At 39.8% G+C, this 18853-nt stretch overlaps 1 protein-coding gene and 1 long non-coding RNA gene across 11 annotated transcripts in view; both read left to right on the forward strand.

The window, feature by feature from the left end:
- The window catches only part of fcho2 (FCH and mu domain containing endocytic adaptor 2), a 50368-nt gene extending 42596 nt beyond the window's left edge, over positions 1-7772 (forward strand). For all 10 annotated transcript variants that reach the window (XM_080303523.1, XM_026173272.2, XM_080303521.1 and 7 more), the window contains 7 exons: positions 181-292; positions 2754-2909; positions 3629-3761; positions 4105-4304; positions 4899-4963; positions 5087-5251; positions 5330-7772. In XM_080303523.1, the coding sequence (XP_080159649.1) occupies positions 181-292; positions 2754-2909; positions 3629-3761; positions 4105-4304; positions 4899-4963; positions 5087-5251; positions 5330-5352 (854 nt within the window). In that variant the 3' untranslated portion in view covers positions 5353-7772. The remainder of the gene's footprint in view (positions 1-180; positions 293-2753; positions 2910-3628; positions 3762-4104; positions 4305-4898; positions 4964-5086; positions 5252-5329) is intronic.
- Positions 7773-14380: 6608 nt separating this feature from the next.
- LOC145429978 (uncharacterized) lies at positions 14381-18608 on the forward strand. Its single transcript, XR_013910339.1, has 2 exons — positions 14381-14925; positions 17732-18608. It is a non-coding gene; the product is annotated as an uncharacterized LOC145429978 (long non-coding RNA).
- Positions 18609-18853: the final 245 nt, after the last annotated feature.

Genomic DNA, 18853 nt, shown 5'->3' on the forward strand with positions numbered 1-18853 from the left:
ATAACTAAATATACTGATTTGCAGTGTATGATGGCTGACCTTATGAAATGCAATAATTATATAGTGCACCTTTGCATGATCAAAAATTCCTAATTCTGATGTGAGCTTTGGGACTCTTGTGTAAGTCTGATCTGCAGCTGAGTCAACAGACCTCTAACTCTGTGCCTTTCTCGTTCTCAGGGACGTCTCGCGGTCCCAGCCCTGTGACCCTGGCATCCCAAGATGCTTTGCCCATTGCTGTGGCCTTCACAGAATCGGTTAATGCTTACTTCAAAGGAGCTGATCCCACTAAGTGAGTCTCACATGACCTCCTGCTGCTCCAAGACCCGGACTTGGTCCTGCGGTCATACAGACATTGTTTTTATTTGAAGTTGAACAATAACATGTTCAAGTTGGTGCTGTGAGTTATACAGTACACAGTGGTATACATGGTTGTACCTAGCCAAATGTGCAGTACACACTCCATGAGCCTTTGGACTTGCGTTTTGCTGAGTGTTATCTCCCGTTGGCTCTGCATGTGTGGAATGTTTTGCGTTAGTCTGACACCATTCTTTCAGAGTGGATAACCTCCGTGGAGCAGATTATAGTCTGGGGCAGAGAAAACATACAGCCTTTTATTGGTTAACTGCTGTTAAATTGCTGCTGTGCAGAAGGCTTATTTTTGCAGGGATTAGCAAATGGAACATTTCATAAGCAATGGAGCAGAGATGGAGTACAAGGTTGAGACCTACTGTGGGCCATTACCACCACAACTTAGGCCAGACTTCTGCTAAAAGTATACACCTCTCACCCCTACACTGGCTCTACATTAGAGCCTCAAAGTATATAGAATTTCTGAAACACAAATCTCCAACAGGAATATACATTAAAGAGAAAAATATTCTTTTAACAAGCCGTGACATGGTTTTACACAAAAAAATGTTTGCAAGCTATTCCTGTCTTTGATAGAGCTTTCGTTGTTGTGGTTATTTAAAACATGAATTACTAGTGCTAAAGAAAGACCTGCAACTGGACTAAATTTGTCATTTGTAGATTTTTTTTATATTAAAGAAATGATTAGATAATTGAATACATTTGCTAATTCCAGGTTCTCAAAGGTGTATCTTTAAATTTTATATTATTAGATTAAAATAAATAGAAAATCTTTGGCTGGTGTACAAAACCAGGGGGCTGCTCGTTTTGAAGTTTTCTAGCTTTTTGGTGACTCGTAGAATAATCAAAAAACTAACAGATGAACTCTGTGTTAAAGATGTTCCTCAAGGACTTCTACACAGCTTGTAACTCATTTTGGGCTGTCTGTAATGTTATGTACCAGAAAGTTAAAATGATAATTGTTATGATGGCGTGTTGGTGATGGTTGTATAAATCATAATCTGTTTGCAGTGATGTGCGGTCCATTTTTGTGGATTTATTTGAAGAACTAAGCAAAAACAGTAATAGTAACTAACAGTAATGGATGAGCAATAAATAGTAGTGGCCAAGAAGAATTATTTAGGAGGATGTGATGATGTAGTGGAAAAAATCTGAATGAATGATTTAAATAGTTCACAAAGAATTTAGCCAACCTTTTAATTGTTAGCCAATAGTGTGCTTTCACAGATATAAATACTGACATTTTGACGTGCAATTTCACTGCAAAATGACATGGCTTTTTGGCAGCTTTTCTGTAGGAATAGAGCCAGAATTTAACTATTTGGCAACTAATTGAGTTGAGTCCCTTTATTGAGTTGCAGTCATTACTGCATACTGGCTCCAATGTAACATGTCAGCAGTCTGTAAGCATTTATTAAATTGATAGACTGCAATTATTAGCAAACCTTTGCCAGTTTTTCTGAGAGTGATTGCAGTCGGCCACATTTGTTTGGTGACAGATTTTTGCAGTCAGTCTCTGACAGCAAAAAATTCAGTTCATCTACCAATATATATATTATTTTTATAGTCGCAAGTTGCGGGACTTGCTACTCTAGTGTTAGGCATCAACAGTTAGCCAAAATTATGAGTAAAAAGAATATATTGTTTAAAAAAAAAGTGTGCGTGTTAGTCCCCATAGGGAAATAGTTCCTCTGCATTTAACCCATTCACCCAGTGAAGCAGTGGGCAGCCACCAGTGCAGCGCCCGGGGAGCGGTGTGTAGGGACGGTACCTTGCTCAGGGGTACCTCAGGGTAGCCGTTCAGTGGAGTCGAAACCCCGACCTTCCGATCATGAGGCCACCACTCTACCTACTGAGCTATCCCTGCCCTAGTTAGTTAAACTTGATGGATAAAAAGCTAATTTTTCAGCTGCTCCACAGTTGCAAAGGGTCACCACAGTGGGTCGCTCCACGTTTTATTTGGTAGACTTAAGTCATTTAATAGCTAGCTTAAATTTTAATATATGAAATTGAGTACATTTGTTTTTTGGAGTTTTTAAACAAAAATTCCCCCCAAAAATTAAATGTGGTTAGCATTTAAATTGTTAGCTAAGTGTACAAATTAAACAGTTTGCTAAACCTAATGGATAAACAATGTAAATTAGCTAGCTGAAATTATGAATAAAATTACTTTTTAATTAAAAGTAAAACTACCATTACAAAACAAGTTGTTAGCTTAAAATAATTAAATATTAAAGACAATAGTAGTATTTGATGAAAAAAGTTAGGAGCCATGTTGGTCCTACTGGTTTTACATGCGACTGTTGTGCACTTTGGGAAAAAGTCTCTATTAAAAAGTTCACTTCAGCTTAACATGCTAAACCATTGGTGGTTTTCTACAGGTGCATTGTGAAGATCACTGGAGACATGACACTGTCGTTTCCAATGGGCATCATCAAGGTGTTCACTACCAACCCCTCCCCAGCCGTCCTCACCTTCAAGCTGAAGAACACCAGCAGGCTGGAGCAGATCCTACCCAACCAACAGCTGTTATACAGGTGAGGTATCGAGAAAAAGCTAAAGTACAACCCGGTTTTGTTTTGCTTTATAATTAACCATCTTAGCTGAGCTGTTGAATCGATAACTTGACAGTGATAGAGTGAAAGAGGACCTTGGACTCGGTGATATGAGCGAGAATCACGGAAATGCAGTCTGCGTCAGTGAGAGGAAATTCAATTAGTAATCTGACATGAACCTAGTATTAAGCTGTCAGGGAAGTATTTTCCACCAGACAGCCAGGTTCTCAGCAGCCTGTGTCTCTTCAAAAAGATGCCTTAAATGGCAAAGGACAAAAAAAAGGTCACAGACAGTGCTCATTCAACACTTTATTTGTTCAACATCTTATTCCACATCTTACTTCTTCAGTCTCAGGCAAAGCTTTTTAATTAAAGCTTCAATAAGGTACCAAATTAGTTGCTTCTATTTTAAAAGTGTATTGTTCCCGAAAATTAATGAAGAACCACATCTTTTTTCTGTTTATTTGAACATTTCCCGCTCTGGTTCCTCTCGGTTATCCTCAGACCACATGGCAGGACTAATTGAATCAAATGGAATTCATGATTTAGTAGCTGGTTGGATATAACAGGGTCATTTTTTCCAAGCTGTTGGAGCTCTACACACAAAGCCAAGAAGCGCAATGAATAATTGAGCCTGTGATTATTATTACTTGTGTGTATGTGTGTGTATTCATCTTTCTGACTGTTTTGCTTTTTTCTAGTGATCCCTCTCAAAGTGACTCAGATTCCAAGGATTTCTGGTTCAACATGCAAGCACTGACGTCCTACCTCAGAAAAGCCTCAGAACAGAGTCCTTCAGCTTCCTACTATAATGTAGACATCCTGAAATACCAGGTCAGTCAGCAAGAACTGCATGAAAAAAATAAACCAGATATGATAATTGTATTTCAGGCTAAGACTTTTCTTTCTGAAAGAGAAGAAAAAGACTTCAGAATCCAACATTTCTCAGCAAAGCATTGCATCATCACGACACGATCAGTGTTAATCCACTGAACCTGTCGGTGGTGGTCACCCTGGTGTGGGTTACTGTGGTCATAGAACATTGCATACCAATACTTAGAGCATTTTTAAAAACACTTCCTTAAAAACTAGCATCATAGCAGTCCAACAAATGGATAACACACAGAGATGTAATATTGTGGAAAAATTGCTACATATTCTTTATTGATGTGTCCAGGTGATGTCTGATGGGATCCATTCCACCCCGCTAAACCTGGCCGTATACTGGAAATGTACAGCAAGTACAACGGACCTGCGGATAGACTACCGCTACAACCCCGAGTCCATGGACTCACCCAGTCCACTCACCAACGTACAGATCTTAGTGCCTGTTGATGGAGGAGTCACCAACATGCAGTCTCTGCCTAACTCCATATGGTGAGACGTAGTGCCTCTTGGCACCGTTAGCAGGAGAGCAACATGTAATTGTTATGGGCCAGCAGTATTGATTGACTTGCACCCCCCTCCTGTTGTTGCTATGATACTGCCGCCGTTGTGGCACTTTAGTCATGCAATGGCACAGAAGTCTTACATGGATTGTCAGATGGGATATTTTGTCAGAATATAAATATGTAATATGAAAAATGAATCAAAATAATGTAAATATTATTGTAAAATTAACGATAAATCATCAATATAGATGATTAGAAGATTAAAAATTTGCATTGTCTGTGAAAATACGATGTGGAAGAAACATAGACCATCCACAAACTAAATCAAGGTAGCACGCACACACTAAAAGTCGACAAACAAACAATGTACAAATATACACAATAGTTTGATTTGTATAAAATATTTGTATATACCATATAGATGATGCCACTTTCAATGCTCCGGGCAGTGTTTATGCAAAGTTTCATCAAGATTGGTCTGCTTATCTAGGAGGAGAAAGACGCACACAAATATACATACATACGCTACAATCATTAAAGCGTGATGTTATAGGGTGTTATTTCCTTATTCCATTTTTAGGAATTCAGAGCAGAGTAAGTGTCTGTGGAGGCTGACTGACATCTCAGAAAAGTCTGAAAACGATGGTAAGAAATCTTTTTTTGAGTTTATGAATGTTTTGCATCAAAGTTTGTGCAAAATCCTGCAGCAAGCACTAGAACTGGATCAGTCCCTTGTAAGTGAGCCTACTCGTTTGTGTTTGATTCTAGGTGCCGGGTCCCTGAGGGCCAAGTTTGAACTGTCAAATGGCCCATCGCACCCCTCCACTCTGGCAGTGCAGTTTATGAATGAGGGGAGCACCCTGTCAGGAGTGGACATGGAGCTGCAGGGGGCCGGATACAGACTTTCCCTCAGCAAGAAGAGATTTGCCACAGGTGTGTAAAAAGCTTGATGGTCTACATGTACTAGGTGGCACTATTTAATGACTCAAATTTCACATCTTTTGTCCACAGGGCGTTATATGGCAGATTGCTGAGGTGACCCATCATCGCGGTCGCCAAGAAACCCAAGAGCAAAACCTGCCGACTCACTCGCAAAGGCCCCCTGAACCTCTGGATCACCTCCTGTCACACCCAGGAAGCGAGACTCTCACTACAAAACTAAACAGCACTGAGTATTGAACACTGTTAAAAAGAAAAGAAAACTAAGATGAGATTTCAGGAAATGTGTAGATAAGTCTAATAATTCTTTCCGATCAAATCCTTTTTTGTATAGTCAGAAACAGTTTATGGCTCTATGTTGTATTTGAAATCATAAAAAACAGAAAAAAAGTGCACTAACAACCTTTCAGATGCTCTTTTTGCTCTTATATATAATTTCCAAGAACCTGTAAGGAATATAAAAGAAAACAATTTCTCTCTTTCTCTGTCCAAACTGTAAATAATAATGCTGAATATTCTGCTCGACCACCTTTGACTCGGCTCACAAATCAGCTTCTTCACTTTCACTTTTTTTTTTTAAACTGGTGCAATGAAGGTAAAATCTGAACTCGCAGACTTGCAGCACAGGCTTAATCTTTATAAAATATTTTGCTTTCGGAAAATGCAAAAAAAAAAAGAAAGAAGCAAAACCAATAATGATCTGACCTCAGTGCCTCCTCTTATACTGTGGAACAACAGGCAAAAAAATTCTGTTAGTGTTTGGGGTTTGAAGCTGCATTTCTCTGTGGTTGAATATCAGAGTCCTTTTGAACAATCACCCTTACCGCTGTCAGTGTGCTTATTTAAAATTTTTTAACATTTTCCTTTGTAAACCCCCCTTTTAGTCATGCCTTGTGTTTTTAAGCCTTTTAATTGACTGTAAAACATTGTGTCAAAAGTCATATGTTTTATCTATCTATATATAGATAGATATAAAAAAGAATCAAGGGACATTTCTCTAAATTGAAGTTGGCAGCTTTTGTAAGAGCTGCCAGTGATTTATTTTTTAACATACTTCTGTGTTAGTATTGAAATGTGCCTGAATCTAACTTTTATCTGTTCCTTTCATTTCCTGTCATTGAGAATAGCACCAACAACGTGCCATTTATGTTTTTGTTTGTTTTTTTTACTCTTTTATTTGGATATCGAAGGGAAAACGTCTCCGCTTTGTAACGTGTCTTCCAGAAACGAATGATCATTTGGACTGAGTTTAATCATTGTACTCTTTTATCAATTTTTAGCCTTTGAAGCTCATCCGATCTCTTACTCTCACCACACAGCAGACGATGTTGGTGAAAAGTAGCACCTTGAGGCCAAATTAATGATTGAAATGCCTTATCATGATTACTTAATACCAAGTAATCTAGTGATACTGTCACACAGCACTGCCGTTGCCTCTGTCGCACATCACTGGCCTGTCCTGCTTCTTACCCAGAGTGAGCTGGGGGGAAAGTACAGCGTCTTGTAGCTGTGAACAACACGTGGATGTGTGGGGAAATGGCCACAACTGACTCTTGGTGCTTCTTTCTTGTCTTTTACTAATGGAGGAATAGTGCTGTAGAGGCTGTTTTACTTCTTAACTGAATATTTTGCCCTTTGTTCTTCTTGTTTTTCCCCCCTCCCCTGTCGACTTCATCCTTGGCATGGTCCTGAAATTGGTTAATGTGTTGGAATGTGATATGTTTGGAGGAATGAATGATAAATTGCCTGAAAGCTGTGATTGAAAATTATTGAAACCTTTAATGAGAGGAGATTGATACACTGTGCAACACGTGGCCAACTGACCTCTCAGATACGACTGTGTCCTCAGTGCTAATGAACCGGGTTCATTGTAGATTTTGACTGGTTTACAGGTGTTTTAGGCTCATGATGATACTTGATTTAAGTGTCTCGCAACTTGTAGAAATAGAAGGATTATTTTATTTCAGTCATCATATCTGGCCAGGGTGATTCATGTAATCATCTTTTTTTTTAGTTTTGACTCTTAATGCCTTTAAGATTAACTTCCTAAATAGATTAGGAAAACTCATTTAAGTGTTTGTAGAAATAAATTTTGTACCTGACTCTTTAATAAGCCAAATATTTTGAAGGCATTTGAAATGAGTTTACACAAAGTCCTGGAATTGTACTATCGCGTGTCACACTGTGTTCCCTCTGAATTAGTTGTATCATTGGTTTAAAAAAAAAAAAAAAAGAGTAGGGAGATTCTGCATTCAGTGTCAGCAAGCTGGTTCTTGCTGTCCCTAAAACACTCAAATTGTACCCCCAAAGCTCCTTTTATGGTCACTTTCCACTCTTTTTCTTTATTTGTTGTATCAGACAGAGTTTAAAAAGAGCAAGATTGTGTAAATGATTCTCATATGTTTTTACCAATATTTCTGCCACTTTTTGTCTCTATTTTATGATTTCTTATTGTGCCTGTATTAAATGTATAATATATGAACATATACAAATATATGAAAATGACTACTTTAAATGTGTCCCGTGCGACTTCTTGATTATTGTATTTACTCAAACTGACACGTGTGAATGTAGGGTTTTGCAGTGCATTTAGTTAGCATAGTTAGTTTTAGTTATTTTTACTCTCCTTTTTTAAAATTATTGTCATGCGTTGGTATTTGTGAGGGATAAGATATAAAGGAGTTCAGTCCATCGATGCCTCATGAGACAGATTGTGCTGTTCAATCTGACCAAAGTCTTGACAGAACGTCGTCAGGGAGGAAATGCAGCATTTGGTGATGTTAATAGATTCTATTCAATTCTATTTTATTTATATAGCGCCAAATCACAACAACAGTCTCCTCAAGGCACTTTAAATTGTAAGGTAGAACCTACAATAATACATACAGAGAAAAACCCAACAATCATATAACCCCCTATGAGCAAGCACTTTGGTGACAGTGGGAAGGAAAAACTCTGTTTTAACAGGAAGAAACCTCCGGCAGAACCAGGCTCAGGGAGGGGCGGGGCCATCTGCTGCGACCGGTTGGGTCTTCTCTCTAGGCTTGTGTAGTCATTGACTGCAATGAATGCAGTCAAGTATTAGAAATGTACTGTTATATGAAAATTATTTTTGTTTGTTCATTATAAAAAAATATATATATATATATGTATATATATAGATAGATAGATAGATAGATAGATATAAATGTAATTCAGTACTTTTGATAAACTCCTGGAATTAAAACAGAAAATCTTAATAATCTTATGTTTAAATTTGCATGCCTCTATTTGGCAAATGTACTTACTTTAGATAATTACTGCAACTTCACTACCATACAATGTCAAACCATTAAACTATCGAAAAATCCCATTTTAATGCCAAATAGAAACACCTCTTTTGAGACGAGTATGATCTGTTCTCACAGTAATAAGCAAACCTCCTGTGAACATTTTATTCTTTGGTGCTGAGACAGATGGGTGTGCTTTAGTGGAAATTTGAGCTCAGTATGAAGGCTGAAAGATGTGAAAATGACACTGCATTGACTTGAACTGATAAATACAGTGCCCGGGGGGAGGAGGTAGTCTTTGACTGAAATGGCTCTGTAAAGCCTGCAACCCTTACCCCATCTATCTAGCATTGCAAGAGAAAAACCAAAATCCATGTCAAAAAGTTTATATTAAAACTATCAGGATGCAAGATGAGCATGAGATAAAGGACCTGGTTACATGCGTTATTACTTCCTTATGCAGTGCTTAGAAGGATGCAGGCATGACTGTACGCACACACTCGACACTACATCAACACCTTGTGCGTATTTACACACTCAGTCATCCCTTGTGTCTCTCTGCCTGAAGACCTCCTCCTTGCTGTTTGAAATACAGCCTCTGAGCTGCCTGTTTCACAGCCACATGTGCGAGCCATCAGTGTTGACTCTGCCTCCCCCTGTCCGCCTCACTCAGACACAGAGGAAAAGATCTTAGGGTCTCTTGTGTATGATGTTATTTTCTGAAGGGCCAAAGTAAGATATGTGATCTGAAATTATATCCAAAAAGTGTGTTGGTCCATATGTAGACTCTTGTGTGTGGCCAGACGATGTATACAGCAAGAGTGGATCAGCGGATCTCTCTGTGGGTGTGTGTGTGTGTGTGTGTGTGTGTGTGTGTGTGTGTGTGTGTGTGTGTGTGTGCGGGCTGTAACAGGTAGGAAGACTAATAATGTGAGAGGGAGAGCACTTTGGAACAGCTTGATGTCTTCAGGGAGAAAGAAAATGTCTATTTGTGGCAACCAAATGAAAAAGGAAGCCAGTCTGTCCCAGAAACTGTAGGTCCCCATCAATGTTTGGGTGACTCAATCGCTTTTTTTTTTTCGGTCTTTTTTTTTAATGATTTATTTAATTTCTATTGAAGTTTAAAATATGCAAAATAAAAGGCACTGCAGCTTTGACTGAAAAGTGGGCACTATCCTGTTCAGCAATTGTTTATGGCAAATCTCCGGAAATAGATATGAATAAGCTATGTTGACATTGTGTTACATGAAACTTTACCTGAAGCTTTCTGGTTTGCCTTTGCAGTGCGCTTGTAGTCCAAATGCTATTGACCGTTGGAGCAGGCTTTGGTTGCATGCAAGAACATAGTCCATGTGGACTGTAATACATGGAAAACATTTGTTGTAATGCAAATTCTCTGATGACATTTTTATGCTTTTAAAAAGATCTTTATTCATAAACATGCTTGCAGGATAAAAATGTAAATCTTAGCCTTGAGATGTCCTGGCTTCACTGAAATCCCAGAAAACAGCCATTCGCAGAAGAAAGTCATCAGACTATCTGATCAGTTCAAACATGGACACATTAACACATCGCTCACTTATAAAGTGGTTAGCTTATTACACATTACTTTGTGTCTGGTGGTGCCTAGAGGACTTTCCAGGTTGTGATTTATATAAACTTCCTGACCCCAAAAAAATCACCACCTGGATTTAACTAGGCAAATAGTTCATTACTGATTAATATATTTAGGCTGGCAAACATAACTGAAGCTGTGAATAGAAGATTGGGTCAACTAACTGCCTGAGTATATTGACTGACCAAGTTTTTCCATCAGTGGATTTTTTCTTCCCTGATGACATGGGAATATTCCCAGATGTCAATGCTGGGATTCAGCGGGTTCAAACAGTGAAAAAGTGGTTCAGGGAGCAGGAGCTGTTGCATACACTTCTATACACAGATTGAGCACCACAGAGTTGAGATCTTAACCCCGCTGAGAACTGTTGGGAGTTGCTGGGGAAGAGTACGCAATAGTCCGACTCTCCCATCGCTAATGTGGAAAAATGAATGCAACTCTGGATGGAAATAAATGTTGCTACATTGTATAAAATGAGTGTTTGACCAGTTTTTTTGGTAGTGTATTTACCCTGCCCATGTTCATGAACAGTATCTTCAGCCTGATGTAGCGAAATTCGCCAACGAGTCAGGGAGTAGACATATTTCCCTAGTGACCGTACGCTGTATTATGTCCAACATGGTGAGTAACTCGATCAAGTGCGCATGAAATCACGTGAGAAACTACTCACTTTTCCAGATATGGTCACATCTGGCTTAAAATGCTAACCAAAGTAGCAGCAGTGGAAATGCCAAACTGAAGCCTTTGAAACAATGGTCCAAAAATAAATGGGTAACAGCAGAGTGGAAATATGCTCTCTTACCAAGAGCTGGATGGGAAGATTGATAGTGTTCTCAATTGCATTTGACCAGTGCTACTCAAACACTGTCGGCACCATATTATATCTCGATAGCAAAAATAAGAAGGAAGGAAAAGAAAGAAGACAAGCGTATACAAGGATTTATATTCTGGGCTGCCTCTTGGTCAAAGGAATGGAGAACATTTTTTGCTCTAGACAGTCGAGCTGTCTGCGTCTGGTATCGGTTGTGAGAAACTTAACGTCACAACAGCCCCGTGCAACCATCAGACCAGAGGGAGCATTTAGTTTTTGCTGTCCACCATCACACTTCTGTTTGTCCAAAGGCCCACTGGAGCCATAGAGCTGAGTTATTCTAGTATCCCGAAAAGCAAGAGCCACATCAGTAACATTTATGCACAATTTATAATTGATGTGCCTATTTGATCTCCCTCTTCACCATGAGAAAAGCCATCTGAATAAACAAGGATGGTGTAAGTTTACGGCATCAATATGCATTCCTTCCCTCTTCTTCTCGTGCTCGTACCAAAATCCAGGAGACCTTTAAGAATAACTCAAACCCTGAATGTGTCGTACTCACATTCGAGGCCACCTGTCACATTTTCCACTGAGCAAGCAGAACTCTGTTGACTGCTTCCCCCTCTCAAAGAAAATATTGAATGTAACTTGATAACAGATCTGACAGGAAACTAAAAACAAAGAATTTTCAATTTTTGTCTAGCTAACAGTAACAGACAATTACCTTTTTTTTTAGTCTGAGCCTGTAGAGCTACAATAGGAATCTAGTATCTCAATTATGTATCTCGCACAGATGCATTCTTTCACAAACAAAACCTGAATGTGAGATGGAAGTAATATAATTGAGCTTTGTAATTGGCCGATTTCAGAATTCCAATCAACCAATTGTGAGTCCTTTTCCTTTCTGCTTCTTTGCACATTTAGATGTTGAGTCATGCAAACCGGTGGGCCTGGGGGATCAGGAAAACATAATGAAGTGCACTTATTGTGTTTCTGCTACCTGGCGACTGCAAACACTAACAGAAATAAAGGCGTCGTTTCGCATGAGACTTTTCCTTTATTGGTAGTAAAATTTGGATTCAGCAGGGAGATCTGCCCAGGAGCAGACTGCAGTGCCTTATTAGCCCTGGGGAAAGGGAGTGGGCCCTTTCGTGCCATGTTCACAGAGGCACGTCACAGGCTATTTGTCATTTTACGCATGTGTGTCTTAGTGTGTGTATGTGGGGGAGGGGAAAACTGAAAAATAGTCACATCTCTATTCCTATTGCAGTTCTTCTCGTGCTTCTTTAGCGGCCTAGGACAATCACAGTTTCGTTGCTTTTTTTTTTTTATAAGATTTTAAAAATGATATTGGAGCACTTTGTCCCTTTAGATTAAATAAACTCATTTAGTTTACATAGAGAAATATCACAAATTATAAGTTTCACTCAATGGCTAGTGGTTAGAAAATTGGTGGATGAATGAATGAGCTCTACAAAATGTCCCTTTTGGTACACCCTTAATTTGGATTAGAAAAACTCTCCCAAAAAGCCCTGTAACTGGGATGAGGATATAAGAGACAACCAACACATTGCAAATATGTATGAAAAATACAGGTCCTGATAAATAACTCAACAAACTTGAAGACTTAAAGGTACAGTCAGCTGTTTTTTTCATTTATTATTAAAAGAAGAAAACAATACTGTACTCATAAATGTACTTTAATTAGTGTAAATAAACTTACGTATTATTCAAGGTATTGTCAAAATGACTTATTGTCAGTAGATTAGGCATATGAACCTCACGTCTTCAAACAGTTTACAGCGAGCTAGCTAAACAACAGCAGCTAGTTATAAGCACATTATGCCAGCTAACATTAGGCTTGAGTGTCATACGTTTCCTCTCATAAACCTCTCTATATTCTCTGCGTTCTCAGATCGTGTCATAGTCCAACAGTGTTAGATCTATTTCAAAGAAGGTTTTGCTAACATTGGCTAACAGCAGCTGACAACATCAAAAAACAGCAGCGCTTTCCAACAGAAAAGTTCAGGATATCCTCAAAATCTCACCTCAGTATCGCTGTCATTGGACATAGGTGACTGTCACTGACTTATTAAAATTTTACACATTGTAACTTTAGGATCATGTATTATTAGGAGTGGTAGGTGTCAACTCATCGTATCCAAGTCACCAAACTGGACCTCTTGACCATGTTTGCCATGTTAGCGCCATTTGGAAGACACAATTAGTACAAAATGAAAGACCCAAGAGGTGAAATGAATCAGTTTTCTACCCTATAAAGTGTTTTAGACTTCAGACAGGAAATGATGGAAGGATGGATGAATTAGGGCTATTTATATCTGTGGGCATATAATCCATTGCATGGGCGTGGCATCATTTCTTACCTCTTTTCTCTGGATAGCCTTTTGGAATATTGCCGCTTTGTGACTATTTCTGATAGAAAGTGACAGTCTAAATGCTGCAAAGATATGCTTTTGAAGGATGATGGCAGAGCTGAAGTGAAATGAAGCATAAGCCCTGGGGATCAATACACCCCAGAGTGAGTCAACAGGAGACAGACACACACACAAAACTTTCCTTCCTTCCAGAGAGGAAATGTTCACTCCATAAATATTTGGAGTTTGCTAATTGAAAGAATCTGCGCAGCTTAAATTCTGGGAGGTTCTTTAAACACTGCGCTCATATGGATCCTTTGTATCTGTGAAATGAGCTGAGGCTATGGTAAACAGACAGACGCACATTCGAGGACACAGATACACACACAGGTTAGATTTAATCAGCTATTGGTATTGTGTGTTTGATAGTCCGTTGTTATCCAACTGAAGACCCTTTGTTTTGCTTTGCCATCAGTGGCGCATTATCCTCGCATTGTGACTGACAGGCTGGTTACACGCAACACAGCGTAGATGCGCTCAGAGTAGGCAAATTCAAGCTGCCCTCTGGGGGAAAGGACTGCTTGAAATTCTAAAAACATGTTTGCATGTGACTGTGTTTGCATTCCGAATGAAAATTTTATGAACAAAGGTGTGTTTTTTATTTTTTTATTTTATTACTGTAGTACACACAGACACAGACCTGCTAAAGCTTATGGACACCTAAAGTAGAGTATGGAGGAGCAGCTGGAGCAGTTACTCTCAGTAGTTAGACAACTAGCTCATCTTTGTACTACAGGGTGATGTTGTTGTAAGCCTTTCCACTTAAGATGCAAGACTTCAGCACAAGCCATTGTTGATTATCAGCAATGCATTACAGCAGAGCCAGTTTCACATGAGTCTGTGTGAAATGATATGTGGCGGGGTTGGATGATTTTCTATGCAGGAATCTCTCTTTGTGTTAATAAGTCATGGTCTCTAGAGGCTGGTGTCAGGGTCAGTAGTTAATTTGTAACCTGTCCCCTATAAGAGTCTTCACTGTTATCCAGTTTCCAGCCAGTATACCTCTGCATTCACAGCATGGTCCCGTTTAGAGAAGGGTGGTGGGGAAGTGGGCTGCAATGAAAACCAAAAAAGGGTGGAAATCCTACACAGGATCCCAGTGGGAAATCTAATGACCCAACTCAGATGACTGCAAGCCAGTTGCGGTGCAACAAGGCTGGAGAATGCCTGATGAACACTGGAAGCATAATGCTAATAGTGGCTATCCTGTACACTTGCATTGATTGGTGGATTCACTTCAAAGATCCCCAAGAAGAGCTGAAACAACTGATTGGCCCTTTCCTGGCCATAGTCGCACTTGGTTTCCTATTCCTAGGTTTCTTCTTGCATGTGAAGGCTCACGACGATGGAACACCTATGGTGCACACCTTCCGAGTTTTACCATTTTTGCCAATTACATCACCGACGCCAGTACTAGTTAAGTCAACTGGTAAAACTCAAGAAGCACGCCAGGCCAATGGGTCCCAGACTGACAACTCCGTGAACGACATTGATGGAGCACTGCCTCCATATGATGCGGTGTATCGTGCAAACAGGTAGGAAACCATGCTTATTGTGAGGAATATAACCCGAAGAAGAACAGCTGTAGTCCCGCTGGGGTTCACCATTATTTAAACATGCTGTTATTTTAGAGGTCTGGCTTTGGAAGATGGGTACATATGCAACGTGTCGAGGCTAGAGTGGATAAAACCAACAAAAGGCAGAGCGAATCTTATGTCAGAATTTCAGTGCGTTACAACTTGCAGCTCCTCGCTGAGCTCATTAAAGCAGACACTGTGTGCCAGGGTTCATTTCATACTAGCCACAAGATCACTTTTCTCTCAGCCCAAAGTGGTTCTTGGCCGTCACTGCACTCCCAAGTCAATTATGGCGTAATTAAGGTCTCTCTGATAGTCGACACCTCAGTGTTGATTACCGCTGAAATTACTAAGCAATGTGGCACATGAGTGCTGGTTTTTGTAACTCTGAAAAAGTGACTAAATGATGGATTTTTTTCAGCTTGTTTCCACAAAGTAAACTTAGTACTGTCTTAGTGAAATTGGAATGATTAATTCAATTCAATTCAATTCAATTCAATTTTATTTATATAGCGCCAAATCACAACAAAAGTCGCCTCAAGGTGCTTCATAGATACAGAGAAAAACCCAACAATCATATGACCCCCTATGAGCAAGCACTTTGGTGACAGTGGGAAGGAAAAACTCCCTTTTAACAGGAAGAAACCTCCAGCAGAACCAGGCTCAGGGAGGGGCGGGGCCATCTGCTGCGACCGGTTGGGATGAGAGAAGGAAGACAGGATAAAAGACATGCTGTGGAAGAGAGACAGAAGTTAATAACAGACATGATTCGATGCAGAGAGGTCTGTTAATACATAGTGAGTGAGGAAGGTGACTGGAAAGGAAAAACTCAATGTATCATGGGAATCCGTGGCAGCCTACATCTATTGCAGCATAACTAAGGGAGGATTTAGGGTCACCTGGTCCAGCCCTAACTATATGCTTTAGCAAAAAGGAAAGTTTTAAGCCTAATCTTAAAAGTAGAGATAGTTTCTGTCTCCCGAATCCAAACTAGAAGCTGGTTCCACAGAAGAGGGGCCTGAAAACTGAAGGCTCTCCCTCCCATTCTACTTTTAAATACTCTAGGAACAACAAGTAGTTCTGCAGAGCAAAGTGCTCTAATAGGGTGATATGGTACTACAAGATCATTACGATAAGATGGGGCCTGATTATTTAAGACCTTGTATGTGAGGAGCAGGATTTTGAATTCAATTCTGGATTTAACAGGAAGCCAATGAAGGGAAGCCAAAACAGGAGAAATATGCTCTCTCTTTCTAGTCCCTGTCAGCACTCTTGCTGCAGCATTTTGGATTAACTGAAGGCTTTTTAGCGAGTTTTTTGGACATCCTGATAATAATGAGTTACAGTAGTCCAGCCTGGAAGTAATAAATACATGAACTAGTTTTTCAGCGTCACTCTGAGACAGGATATTTCTAATTTTAGAGATGTTGTGCAAATGGAAGAACGCAGTCTTACATATTTGTTTAATATGTGCGTTGAAGGACATGTCCTGGTCGAGGATATGTCCTCACAGCAACATATCCTCGACCAGCGTTCCTCACAGCGTTACTGGAGGCCAAGGTAATGCCATCCAGAGTAACAATCTGGTTAGATACCATATTTCTAAGATTTTCAGGGCCGAGTACAATAACCTCAGTTTTATCTGAATTAAGAAGCAGAAAGTTAGCGGCCATCCAGGTCTTTATGTCTTTAAGACATTCCTGCAGTTTAACTAATTGGTGTGTGTTATCTGGCTTCATGGACAGATAGAGCTGGGTGTCATCTGCATAGCAGTGAAAATGTATGCTATGTCTTCTAATGATGCTGCCTAAGGGAAGCATGTATAATGTAAACAGAATTGGTCCTAGCACTGAACCCTGTGGAACTCCATAATTAACCTCAGTGTGTGAAGAGGACTCTCCATTTACATGCACAAATTGGAGTCTATTAGATAGATATGATACAAACCACTGCAGCGCAGTACCTGTAATACCTACAGCATGTTCTAATCGCTCTAATAGGATATTATGGTCAACAGTATCTAACGCTGCACTAAGGTCTAGCAGGACAAGCACAGAGATGAGTCCACTGTCAGAGGCCAGAAGAAGATCATTTGTAACCTTCACTAAAGCTGTTTCTGTGCTGTGATGAGCTCTGAAACCTGACTGAAACTCTTCAAATACAACTAAACCCCCAAATAACTACTCATCCTTTAATATAACCGTCCTGCTGCCCCATCCGATTAAAAGACACTTTTACAGCATGCATGGGTAATTTTGTCATGTGAAAATTTTTAGGTCAGCATATTTGCCCAGTTTAAAAATACATATGTCATACATTTTTTTTTTAAGAAAAAGAAAACTAACTGCAGGATCCCAGCAGCATGCAGTAACCACCAGGTGACCTTCCATTCCCGAAAGGTCGCCTGAAGGTTAAGGCTTGCGGGGAAGTTACAAGTTTTCACTTTCTTTCATTGTTTTAGAACAATTACTCCCAGCAGGCTTCCAGAAAAGCAATTTAGTCAAATAAAAAAAAGACAGCAGGCAAAATACATTTAACCTAGGAAAACCATAAAGTGTTGCCTTGCTCATATGAACCCCCAACTTTAATGTCAAACAGAGGAACGATCAAGGGACAAGCTAAAGAAAGCGCTGAGGTTTTTCTTTGAGCGTCATCATTTGGGCCTGTAAACATTTGTAAACTACTGCTTCACTTCCTTTCAATCTGCCTATAATGTTCTGTGTGATATTTTACCCCACACACACACTTTCCCCCTCTCTCATAGCCCACAGAAGACAAGAGACGAAAAGGGGAGCAGTGATGAGACCTGCTCCACCTGTTCATATCCACCTGCGTACCAAGACGTCAACCCTTCCTCTGGCAAATGCAGCCGAGTATAAACCTCTCCAGAAACTCATCTGTCTTTGATTTTTCTTTTCCTCACTGATCCATTAGATGATTCGTTAAAGCGATTGATTTGATCATGTCCTGTGAAATAACCCCCACACCCCTGCCACCCCCAGTATCTGTGGCGCTTCATTCCTCAGCAAAATAAGTACAGCTGGGCTTATGGCACATGTGTTATCGTGGAGCATTCACATAATGATTATGTTTGAAATCACAAGCTCCACTAAGACGAGGCTCCCTGGAAGAAAACCTCATTCAGATTGAGATTTATGGACAGCCCTCCGTCTGAGGGCTCGAAGGTTTTGGAAACACACATTTATATTCGGCACAGAACACACACATACCACTCATCGTGTGCTTGGTTCTCACTGTACATGCCCTGTAAATGTTAGCAGAGGAAATGCAAACTATTGCCTGAAACAAACACGGGGATAGTTTATCAGAGTATACTTTAGAAGAGTTCTGTTTCTTCAGGCTCTTTGCTGGGGTAAATTAACATCAAAAGAAGAAGAAGAAGAAGAAGAAGAACAGGACTTTACAAGTATGTTCCGAATTCTGCACAAATCCCATATCTGTGTGGCGTTCACCAACACAGTTACCTCAGCAGCAATTACCTCAGAAACAGTTACCTCAGAACCCAGACTGTAGATTTGACACATCTGTGGCAAAATGTGACTGGCGCAAAATAAATTGATCCAAACAAATTGTGTCCCCTCCTCTTCTACTGCTAAATAAAAGAATCATAAAATATTCGACTTTGACGTCTTTCGTGTTTTCCTGTGTGCACTGAAGTTGTCCAAGAGTTTATGTCTGTTGTTTGCAGCATAAACACAAGAGTCACTGCACCACACGGGGGCAGAAAGGGTGAGGAAATCAAATACACCTTCACCGGGTCAGGTCACTCAATTTATTTATTTTAACCGCAGATAGCCTATTGTGTCTACTACTGCTATTATTTTAGGCTGTATTACATTAATATTTATATTTATTTATATATGTT

The sequence above is a fragment of the Astatotilapia calliptera genome, chromosome 7 (assembly GCF_964374335.1).
Source record: "Astatotilapia calliptera chromosome 7, fAstCal68.1, whole genome shotgun sequence".
In the NCBI taxonomy this organism is placed as follows: domain Eukaryota; kingdom Metazoa; phylum Chordata; class Actinopteri; order Cichliformes; family Cichlidae; genus Astatotilapia; species Astatotilapia calliptera.